General features: G+C 38.2%; 1 protein-coding gene across 1 annotated transcript; it reads right to left on the bottom strand.

Annotated features, from left to right (window-relative positions):
- Positions 1 to 311: 311 nt before the first annotated feature.
- On the bottom strand, positions 312 to 2,259 carry LOC114544328 (probable serine/threonine-protein kinase ireA). The gene is made up of 2 exons (XM_028562998.1): positions 2,161 to 2,259; positions 312 to 1,124 (listed from the first exon to the last, which is right to left on the bottom strand). Exons 1-2 carry the CDS (start codon positions 2,257 to 2,259, stop codon positions 312 to 314), a joined length of 912 nt encoding a protein of 303 aa, XP_028418799.1.
- Between the last annotated feature and the right edge of the window lie 9,325 nt (positions 2,260 to 11,584).

Below are 11,584 nucleotides of genomic sequence, written 5' to 3'. Positions count from 1 at the left end.
CATGAACCGACTAGGCATATGCAAGGAACCGATTAGAGCGGTAAAAATGGCTCAAATTACACTACGACTGCACAAACTATCGCCAATAATGAGCAGTTCACCAACGTTTATAATTTATACAATGATTATCAGGTTAACTAACTGTTCTTTGTACAAGTTTGTCCAGATTACTAGATGATCCTCTCCTAGAATACCATGTTTTGAAAATTCAGATAATTGTTTTCCTTACAAACTCATCGTTCATAATGTGAAAATATTGGGATAATTTCTCAGAACATTGCTTTCCTCTCCGTACGTAAAATAGTTCTGTATCAATCGTTATTGATGAAAGAGTCCCACAGCGCTTCCTCAGCATATGGTCTCTTATCAATCTTGTGACGAATCAGCCACGACACAAACTTTCGAGCTTTACGATCACCAAGTTTCTTTAAATTGACAGAGTTTCCTTTCAAAATATTTTTCATTTGTTCAAACCAAGATTGACCAAAAGGGTGTCCACCTTTTGTTAAGATAAAGAAAGCAATCATACCCGCTACCTGGACATCCGATTTCTTTTTGAAAGGACCTTTTTCTTTTTTTTCTATTGCTTCAATTACTTCTGTTGGCATCCATCCGTGAGTGCCTTTAGCTTCTGTTTCAACTGTAGTTTCATCGTCTCTTAGAACGCTGCTTAATCCAAAATCTGCCAATTTCATGCGACCCTCGATATCAGCCAGGACGTTTGATGGTTTTAGATCTCTGTGCAACATTCTTTTACCATGAAGAAATTCAAGTCCTGATAGAATTTCCTTAATCATTCGTGGACCATGCTCTTGTAGATGTTCAATACTGGATGCATGAACAAGTTGCCTCAAGGTTTCCTCGCAAAGGTCAAGAAATAGATATATGAAGGTATCGTCACGGTAAAAATGTCGATAACTCACTATAAATGGTGAGTCGCTTGTTTTAACAAGACTCATAATTTCCCTTTCGTTTTCAGCTATTTCATCACACTTTTGTACGATCATTTTCTTAACAGCAACTTCAGTCCCATCCTTCATGAGACCAACATAGACACTTGAATATCCACCATCACCAATTCTGAATTGCTTGTCGGCGATAAAAGCCTGCATCGGAATGCCAATCTATAAAAAAAACACGATAAATATTCCACAGTGAGAAGAAAAAAGTAAGAACACATTCACAGTTTAAAAAGTATATTCTCAACTTCTAAATATCGAAATATCAAATCAATACTATATTTGCAAGTGATTTTATCAGAAAGACATAATTCGAATGAAAATCTTGCATACGTTGTGCACAATAGGCTTATGTCGCATCCATTCCTATTATAGTTCATCTCCATACCCAGCGTTTCCACAACTTATTTGCATAAGGCTGTCCTCATGGGGAGATGGTAATGAAAAAGAGAGAAACAAAAAACGTTTGAAAAGAATGCACAATATATCCTATTAAGACTAACCCTCCCTCCCTCATGGTTGAAATTTTGAAGGAAATTTCCTTCAATTGTGGAAACGCTGTCCATACCAAACCCTGCGAATTGATGTGCGACAGCACATGCACCGTCTTCAGGGGGCTAAATTCCTTTAAAACAAAACCCACACCACGGAAAAGCAATATTTTGATTTATAGTAACAGTAAGATTCTTCAATATTTTTGTGAACTTAGCAAATTAGATAGAGAATTAATAAATAAAACAAGTTAAACTGATGAACTAAATAAAATAATGACCATAAACATGAACCACGCCTACCCCCAGGAAAGTTTACTCTATGACTGACTGACTCTAACTTTTAAATTTTCACCAATCTGCACAATGAAATCTTGCAATCAAAAGCCAACCCTCAAGCCATGAGCCTTGAAAAGCTTACGAAAAAGCTCACAACTTTACTCGCCCTAATTACAGCACAAAGGTGTAAAACTCTCGTAAAGCCTGATATTAATCACATGCAAAATTTGCCTGACAAAATCGTATTTCGTATACGAGAAAAAATCAAAACAACTAGACCAGGAAAGCACATTGAGCCTATCGAGATCCTACCATGCATACACGTCTGAGGGGAAATTATGTCCAGTCGCAGACATCCGAGAGTACATCTTCCGCCCCCATCTCCCGCTACCGCGGGGATAGACACGGGAACATTCTCCGCTCATAGTAACCGTTCGGCATCGACGTCTTGTGGGCTGAAGTCCGGCATTCCGTTGAAAGACATCCTTAAAGCTGGAGGGTGGATGAACGCCACTACCTCTGGTCGACATCATAACAAAACAATTGATACCAACTTTGGCCGAGCTTTACTAGATCAGTTTGTAAATAATTAACTATCTCGCTAGTTCTACACTTACTGCCTACGGATACGTCAATTACACAATGAACGATACACTCGTGTTTCTCCAGATAATGTTGTGTTGAATTTTGCTAGGTGCTCACAACTTTGAAATCTCATGCTACTCCGTAGTGACGTAGACTGATGACAGGAAAGAATATAGAAATTAAACGAGACTAACCTTAAGTCGATGTTTAATTGTAATTCTTTCTTGCTATCAGTCAGGAACAAAGGAGTAACATGCCCACCCAAATTATGTTTTATACCCAACCCGTTCTCCTTCGTTTCATGTGAGCACCAGAAAGGTCTTTGAAAAATGGCTATCGAAATGCGCACGTGCTTCTTGTGAGTGTTAACTTTAATGGTTTATTTCACTTAATATATACAAACATGTGTTCAAAACAAAGACGACATATTGTCAACGCTTCTCAAACGTTTTTCGGTCACGTGTCCGTAATTATCTATATCCCTCAATATCAATGTTTGTTCTAATATACTCTTATATATATACATATGTCACCCCCACTCAGACTCGGCAGTGTCTATGATGAGTCTGCTTTCTTCAGTGTTCTTATTTAGTTGCCTAGTAAAACATAACGATGTTTCTCAACCTTAATCCGGGGTAGTGATTTAGTTAATGTCCGCTGTCATCTTCTGTAGGAACATAATGAATTGCAACTTCTTTGCTCTTGACTTTTTCTCTGATGAAATGAAACTTTGTGTCGATGTGCTTCGATCGCTTGTGCATAACAGGGTTGTGGCACATCTTGATACATGACTGATTATCTTCTCCAATGTAGGTTGGATCTTTCATAGGATAACCAAAATCTTTCATTAATGCTCTGAGATAGATTGATTCTTGTACTGCGGCTCCCATTGCTTGGTATTCAGCTTCTGTAGACGATAGTGCTACTGTAGCTTGCTTCTTTACTTCCCAACTTATTGCTGCGCCACTTCCTTCAAATTTAAAATAGTAACCGGTTGTGGACTTTCGATCGTCTAAGTCGCCACTCCAGTCTGCGTCTGAATCGCCGATAAGGTTCATGCTGGAATTCTTGACAAATGTTAATCGTAACTTAATAGTGCCTTTGAGGTATCTTAAGACGTGTTTTGCTGCTTTCCAGTGCGTTGTATCGGGTTTGTCAAGGAATCGTGATAATTGATTAACTACGTTGAGTATGTCCGGTCTTGTCTGTTTTCCGATGTACAGAAGTGATCCGACTAGACTTCGGTATAACTTTGTATCGACTAGCTCGTGTTCTCCGTTGTTCTTTACTAACTTCAGGTTGACTTCTCCGGGAGTTGCTTTTGGTTTGCAGTCACTCATATTGAACTGTTTCAGGAGGTTTTCGATGTACTTCTCTTGATCTACTGTGATCTTGTCTTCAGACTTGATAATTCGCATTCCAAGGAACCAATGTAGTTCTCCGCGATCATCCATTTTGAAGTTTTCTTCTAGTAGCACTTTGACTCTGTCTACAACATTTCGTTCGGCTGCGATTATAATATCGTCGACCCATAAGACTATGTATGAAAATGTTCCGTTTTCTTCTTTTCTCACGAAGAGACAGTAATCATTGCGACTTCTTTGAAATCCTTTCTCGATTAGTAGATTTGCTAGGGATTCATACCAGTTTTTCGCTGCTTGCTTAAGACCGTAAATCGACTTGTTTAGTTTACACACTAAGTTCTGTCCGTTTTCTCCATTTGTAGCAAAACCTTGGGGCTGTTCGAGGTAAATTTCTTCTTCAATAGCTGAGTGAAGATATGCTGATTTTACATCCATTTGTCCGAGGTGTAAATCTTTCTGTGTTGCGACTGCTAACAGAGTTCTGAATGTTTCTGGTTTGCATGTAGGTGCATACGTTTCGAAAAAGTCTAAGCCTTCGACTTGTGCGAAACCTTTCGCCACGTATCTAGCTTTGTACTTGTCTACTTCTCCATTTGCACCGTATTTAACTTGTATACCCATTTTCCAGGTAATACGTTCTTGTCTTTCGGTCTCTCAACAAATGTCCAAGTGTTATTGTTTTCTAGTGACTCGACTTCTGCTTGCATTGCTTGTTTCCAGTACTTGGCTTTGGTTGATTTTACAGCTTCTTCATAGGTTTTAGGTTCGGTGACAGTGTCTTCTTCTTGTGTCGCATTTAAAGGTGTATGGATGACCATATCTTTCAGGAGGTCTTCTGTTTCTATCTTCTCTGCGTAGTGATTCTTCTACTTCAACATCTTCATTTTGCTGTTGCTTTGGTGCATTTGGAACTTCATTTTCGGTATCCTCCACTTCATCTCCGACGGGGTTTTCGTTGTTTTGATCATTAGAAAGTTTGTCCGCAAGATCTAGGATTGGATTCTCTAGAATTGTGTCTCCTTGATAGGATTCTTCTACAGATGATAATGGTTGGATTTCGTCCTCTTTGAAGATAACATTTCGTGCTTTGATTATTTTCTTTGTTGCGAGCTCTTGTAGTACGTAGGCTGTGCTGTTGCTGTCGTAGCCAATAAATTTTGCTTTCACTGATCTGGAATCGAGCTTTCGTATGTTCACTTTTCTTTTCTTTACATAGGCTGTGCAACCAAATACTCTAAGGTGATTTCTTCTAGCCGTTTTCCCTGTGAATAATTCGAAAGGACTTTTTCCTTCGTTGCTGTTTGCACTCACAGTAAGGTTTCGGATGTGTGTAGCAGTGTCCAACGCTCTTACCCAATATTTCTTAGGTAGTTTTGCTTGTATAAGTAAGCACCGTCACATTTCTACTATGGTACGATTGAAGCGCTCTGCGACTCCATTTTGCTGCGGTGTTTCCGGAACTGTAAATTCTTGTTTTATCTTTGAGTTCCTGCAGAACTTCTTGAATTTACGTGAAGTGTACTCAGCTCCATTATCTGTGCGTAATGTCCTTGGCGTTCCGTTTTCTGCAACATATTCCAAGAACTTGTCAAGAACTTGTGACTTGTGACTCATGTACTTAACGACTGCGTACTTCGTGTATTCGTCGATGAATGTAACTGCGTATTTTGATCCACTTAAGCTAGCTACTTCGAAAGGACCGAGGATGTCTGAGTAGACAAGTTCGAGAGCTTTCTTCGCTTTGTGTTCAACTTTCTTTGAAACGGGTTGGCTCGCTTGTTTTCCCATTGCACACGTTTCACATGGATCCTTCATCTCACCTTGACAACTAACGGTACGCTTTACATCGGTCTTGTTCAGATGTCCAAGACGTTTGTGCCATAGGTTGATATCTCCTTTGATGCTCTGTTTGGTTTCGTTGCAGGCAAATGGGTTGACTACATTCTTGTACGTGACTTTCAAAAAGAATAGACCAGAGTTCTTAATGAAATTGATTTCACGACCATCATTCATTACCATTCTTGCTTTGGTGTCGTTAAAGATAAATCTGTGCCCGAAATTAACTGCTTTGTTAACTGATAGTAGGTTGACTTTATAATTTGGCACGTATAGCACATTTCGTAGGATTATTTTTGCCATTTTTCCATCGTTTAGCTCGACTGTTATTGGAACATCGCCAATTCCTTCAATTGCTGTGAGGTTTCCTTTAGGATCTCGAACACTCTTCTCATTTACTGTGCGTAGATTTATGAAAGCGTCCTTTTGATACACAATGTGATCTGAACAACCAGTGTCCACTACTAGATGCTTTTCTGGGTTGTTTTTCTCTTGTATAGGACTAACGAAACACTCTGAATAAGATGAAATCGCGTTATCATCCTTCTTCTTAAATTTGTCGATCTTCTCGTTATTTCTACACGCTTTTGCTAAGTGACCTCGCTTGTTGCATTTGGAGCAAGTTGCCGTGCTTCTTTTGTTACACTGTTTTGCGAAATGTCCAGGGTTTCCACAGACATAACAAACTTTGGATTGCATAGGTGTTCTCTTATTTTGACCACGCTGATCTCTGCTTCCACCTCCAGTATGCAATGCTAATGACGAATCGTTTTCCGGTTGTCTTCTTTGCAAACGACTGTCCTCGTAATTCTGTAAACGGGTTCTCAATTCGGTAAATGTCGCTGCTGGATTAAAACTTTCTTGCACAACAAAATGTTCGTATTTCTCAGGCAAGCCATTAATAACTAACGCATTAAAAAGAGTTTCTGACATTTTCTCGCCAGCTTCCGCAAGTCTCGACATCAGCTCTTGCGATCGTATAAAATATTCGTGAAGTTTTTCCTCTTCACCGAGTTGTAAACGTGATAGTTGTCTCACTAGACTTACCACTGTAGGCTTTTCTACATTCGAATAACGTTGCTGTAGTAATCGCCACGCTTTCGCTCCGTCGCCAGTGCCATCTTGAGATAAACAATCGTGTCGAATATATATCAGGCTTGTTTTGTCTAATGCTAACGCGAGATAGCACCCACTCTCTTTAATGTCCTTGTCTCTTTGACTTACTTTGGTCTCTCTCTCCGCTCTTTGCTCAGCCGAAGCATCTTCAGGCAAAGGGGCGATTTCTTCTGGTATAATTTCTCTGCTAAACAACGATTTGTAGAGACCCGTCGTTTGCATATACGCCGTGAACTTGGTGCTCCAAGCTGGGTAATCCTCAGCTTCACCGCTAAACATAGCCACTTGAACGAGTTACCATCCATTATTTACTGTCTTGAGCTTTCTTATAGCCTTTATTGAGCTATTCTGGGCATCTTGGGCAATCCTGGGCGCATAACCTGTTAACTTTGGTGGTTTATTTCACTTAATATATACAAACATGTGTTCAAAACATAAACGACATATTGTCAACGTTTCTCGAACGTTTTTCGGTCACGTGTCCGTAATTATCTATATCCCTCAATATCAATGTTTGTTCTATTATACTCTTATATATATACATATGTCAACAATGTTCACTATTAAGACTGTAAAAAAATTGCAATCAAAAACGGAGCCCAACTGTGTATGACGCGCCATCCTTTTCTTGCTAACATAAGCCTCCGTTAGCAGCTTATGCGGAAAAAAACGGAAATTTTCAAATAATTTTCAGATATTTCCCTTTAAGCTAAACTCTCGAAGTTTCTAAACGAAATAATTATAACTTTTTAATGGCTTTAATTTCATATACGGCTCAACATTTGGCGTGAAATATTTCAGCTCAAAACTCGGGAAAAGTAAAAAGCACTGGCTTCGTTCCAGTTTTTTACAGTTCAATGGGCGACACACGACAGTTTATCTTTGTTGGAAAGCTAGGCTAGGGCTAGAATGTAGGCTTTCCATCAATGTGGTCGCCTTTGTTACACCTATATGAATAAGTAAAGATTTTAAAAATCCCGTTTCACCTTTGACAGGTTGCCGAGATCATATAGTTCCAAGAGATAATTAGGTCGCTATTATATAAAGCTACAAAACTTTTTATAAAATTATTTGGCTCCCGGCGCCGTCCATTAACCGGGTTGGCTGACAAAGCAATTTGTAAATAACTTTAACATTTTGAAGGAATCTGGCCCTTTAACACTTCTTTCTTTATAACGAAATATCTCATTTAAATCCCAGTTGAAGGGGTTTAATTGGGTGTAACTAACAGAGCTCGATGTAGCTGCCATGTCTGCCATGTGGAAAACGTAAGGGAAGACCTTAGGATTTAGAACGATTGTCCTTTAGATAAGGTACGATTATTCGACAGTATTCACAATTTCAATTTGAGTAATATCACTACTAGGCATATATATATAGCTTTAAACTATGTAATAATGTGTAATGTTTTGATTAATATTAATTTACGACTGACTAAGGATTGCTGGGTATAAGGTACAAAAAATCCATGCATGTCACTTATAGGATTAAATAGATTTTCCGTTTTAGTTTTACTTCGATAATAAACGTTTATTATAGAAATAAGGAAATCTCTTCGAAACGAGGGTGGGTGGACGTTCAAACAATGGAAACTAATTCTGTGCCTGTATAATACTATGTTTTTAGGGGACTCTGATTTCCTAGGGGACATTTGTTCTTCGTGGTGCAGTTGCAACTGTCTGCATGTGGTTAATTATGCTGTGTGGTTGATTGTTTCTAATTATGTTTCTACTTGGTTACTACGGACTTCACGTTGTCCGTACGACTGTAGCTTACCTTAACTGTGTTCCTATTAAAGATCTTATGCTGCTTGTTGCTAGGTGGGACGTGTTTAACTTTGTCTAGTTGGTTGAGGATGTTAGTTCGAAATGATACAGCATTGTGCTTTATTGTGCTTATTGTATAGCTAATTGCCTTCAGGCTACACTGCCTTGGTAACTTTTGCGTGACACTAGGTCACACATTTAATCTAAGTTTGACTGTCGTATAGTAAAGACGTTTAATTACGCGCAAATTATTCAACTAAAATTTATCTACGACAATTGGAGTACAAGTGTAAACCAAAGTACTTAAGTTTAATAGTTATTCGTTATAGTCTTTATTGTTTATAGTTAGTTGGTTAATGACATTGACATTGTGTTTTGCTGCATGGTTTAAGCAATTTAGGTTAGTAGTTCTTACTGTCATATTTTAGTTCGAACTTATAAACCTGCCACAACTATACTACGTCTGCGTCTACTCATCAATCAAAAATTTAGCTACAATTCTACGCATCTACAGTATACTATCTACGCCTAACCTACGAGTTGCACATCGACGTGCTATACCGGTTCAAATATCTCGCTACTTCGACACGTTGCGTGACTTGTACAAAGGCCCTTGTTTCTAGTTGATAAATTTTTATTAGTTATACGTTCGTTGTTGAGTTCGAATATCCTATCTCACTTGTATCTGCATCTAACCTGTGACTCTTGTGTTCTACGACCGGGAATTACAGAGGAAGCAGCGGCCAACATTGGTCCTGACATTCTTATTACTTCGTCTTAAAGGAGAGGGTTGAACCAAATGCCAGCTCCTGCGACTATACGTGTTTGTGGCTGTGGTGCATGTTTCATGCAGTCTAACTTGTGTCTATAACAGTTATGCCTTAGTGCATTTTGGTAAATATTTTCTCAGTGAGAGATGAATAGAATTTTAATTATAAGTGAGTTTTTAAGTTTAGAAAAGAGGATCCGACCGATGCTAAATCCTTGGGAATTGAATCGTGAATTGATTTGTGTCAGCCAACACGACCATCATTTTCCTTTAAACTGCGCAGTACAGTACACTAATATTTTGGCTCAGTGTGAAAAAAGTGTGATTTCAAGTCCCGCACAAGGAGGAGTTGCTGAAATATCTGCCGATAACTTGCAGTCGCTCAATAGCGCACGAAATTTCTTCATGCATCGAGTTATCGTGCATTTCCTTTGACTTCGGTATAATTTAATACCAGCAACGTGCAGCATGCATTTCCACTAGCGATATTTTTCGCGCGAAACCACATTTTACTTTTGTTTCAGAGCTCTCAACTGCATGCAACCATCTGGAACAAATTGTTCAAATACAAAGAAATAAAGTCGCTTCGCGCGAAAAATATCGCTAGTGGAAAACCGGCTTTAGACAAATAAACCCATGTTTCCATACAAATATCCAACCGTCTATAAAGGCTACCATACCATCGTTTCATTTTAAAAAGGGCTTTTGAAAGGGTAATCTCAATTTCCGTAAAACAAATGTCACTATACAAAACTTTTAGGATCGGCAGCAATCATAGAAAAAATATTCGAAAAATTAAACCTAACTTTAGGTCAATGATTATAATTTTAGTCTGAGGGACTGCTGCATGCATGTATTTCTAGTATAATACCAAGCATTGTATTGTAATCGTAATAATTATGATATAATAATTTTTATTATAACCAAGGAGCAGCGTGGCAGCGTCTTCAAACAATTTAGCATCAAATGTATTATAACAACTGCCTAAATAGACAAAACACTTCTCAACGTTTCGATCTGAGGGCCTTCGTCAGGAGAGTTCGAAACGTCGAGAAGTTTTTTTTCTATTTAGGCTGTTGTTATACCACATTTTGATGCTAAATGATTTATAACATACCCTAAAACTAAAAATTAAGATCAAAATAATGATGAATGCATGAATACTATTATTCGGCAGGAAAGGGCTCACTCACGTAAGCAATCTGCAGTGGTATTCAAAATTACCTTTTCAAATTTTTATTATTGCATTCCTTCATTGTCCTCCATGCGAAAACTACAAGCAATAACTCAACTAAATCATATTATAATCATATTTGAAGAACGACATCAGTGATTTACGAGATTTCCCATTTCAACTACTGTGAAGGCGGGACTTCTTCAATCACAATACGCGAGATAGAATTCCAGCCGGAATACGCGTCAAAGTTTCCAAATCCATTGCAATTGCCAACATTGAACCCAACACGGACAATGCCTTTGCGAATACTGCCACAATAACCTTCAATATGTCGATGGCGGTGAAGGCTTTCATAGTTCGCCCTTTTCCATATAAAATAAACACCTTCAATAGCAACATCACATTCAGCGCCCCCAAACGTGAAATACCATCGCTTGCAACAATTATTACAACCGTAAATGCGAAGATTTCCCTCGTAGAAAACACGACAAATGTACACGTCTGAAATATATAAGATCTGAAGTAATAAGAGCCACAGTTATGTGAATGTCATTTTATTTTTGCGGAAAAAATATTGTAATATAACGGGAAATCGAGGAGGGGGACGGGAAACAGAACGCAGAACGATAAAACAAGGAATAGAAAAAGCCGGAATCTTCAAAACAAGGAATTCGAAAAGCCGGAATCTTTAAAACAAGGAATGAGAAAAGCCGGAATCTTTAAAACAAGGAATGAGAAAAGCCGGAATCTTTAAAACAAGGAATGAGAAAAGCCGGAATCTTTAAAACAAGGAATAAGAAAAGCCGGAATCTTTAAAACAAGGAATGAGAAAAGCCGGAATCTTTAAAACAAGGAATGAGAAAAGCCGGAATCTTTAAAACAAGGAATAAGAAAAGCCGGAATCTTTAAAACCAGGAATGAGAAATGCCGCAATCTTTAAAACCAGGAATGAGAACGTTGTCCATTTTTGTATACTTTTGTATTATACGTACGGAAGTTTATAACTAATATAAAGCTCATATAGAGCTGACGTAAATGTTTAGTTTTGATTATGTCCACATTTTGGTTGTCTCCATTGGACCAAACCTGAGTGGTAAATTGTTTAAAACTCTTAACTTTTAAATTGTAGTGAACTCCAAATTTCACAATTCTTTTTAGCTAATTTCTTCCCTAACTATACTTATACATAACTGTTCTTTATACCACTGGCTCCGCCTCTACATTTCTCATGTTAAACAAAGT

Source organism: Dendronephthya gigantea, unplaced genomic scaffold (assembly GCF_004324835.1).
Source record: "Dendronephthya gigantea isolate DGI-Jeju-01 unplaced genomic scaffold, DenGig_1.0 000730F, whole genome shotgun sequence".
NCBI lineage: Eukaryota > Metazoa > Cnidaria > Anthozoa > Malacalcyonacea > Nephtheidae > Dendronephthya > Dendronephthya gigantea.
This window is presented reverse-complemented; position numbering and strand designations above follow the sequence as displayed.

Bases quoted from the DNA above. Each gene is read 5' to 3' on its own strand.
- LOC114544328 (XM_028562998.1), bottom strand. From the start codon at position 2,259: ATGTCGACCAGAGGTAGTGGCGTTCATCCACCCTCCAGCTTTAAGGAT. The intron at 1,125-2,160 runs GTTACTATGAGC...TTTTTTTTATAG, and splicing joins CAAGACGTCGATGCCGAACG to ATTGGCATTCCGATGCAGGC.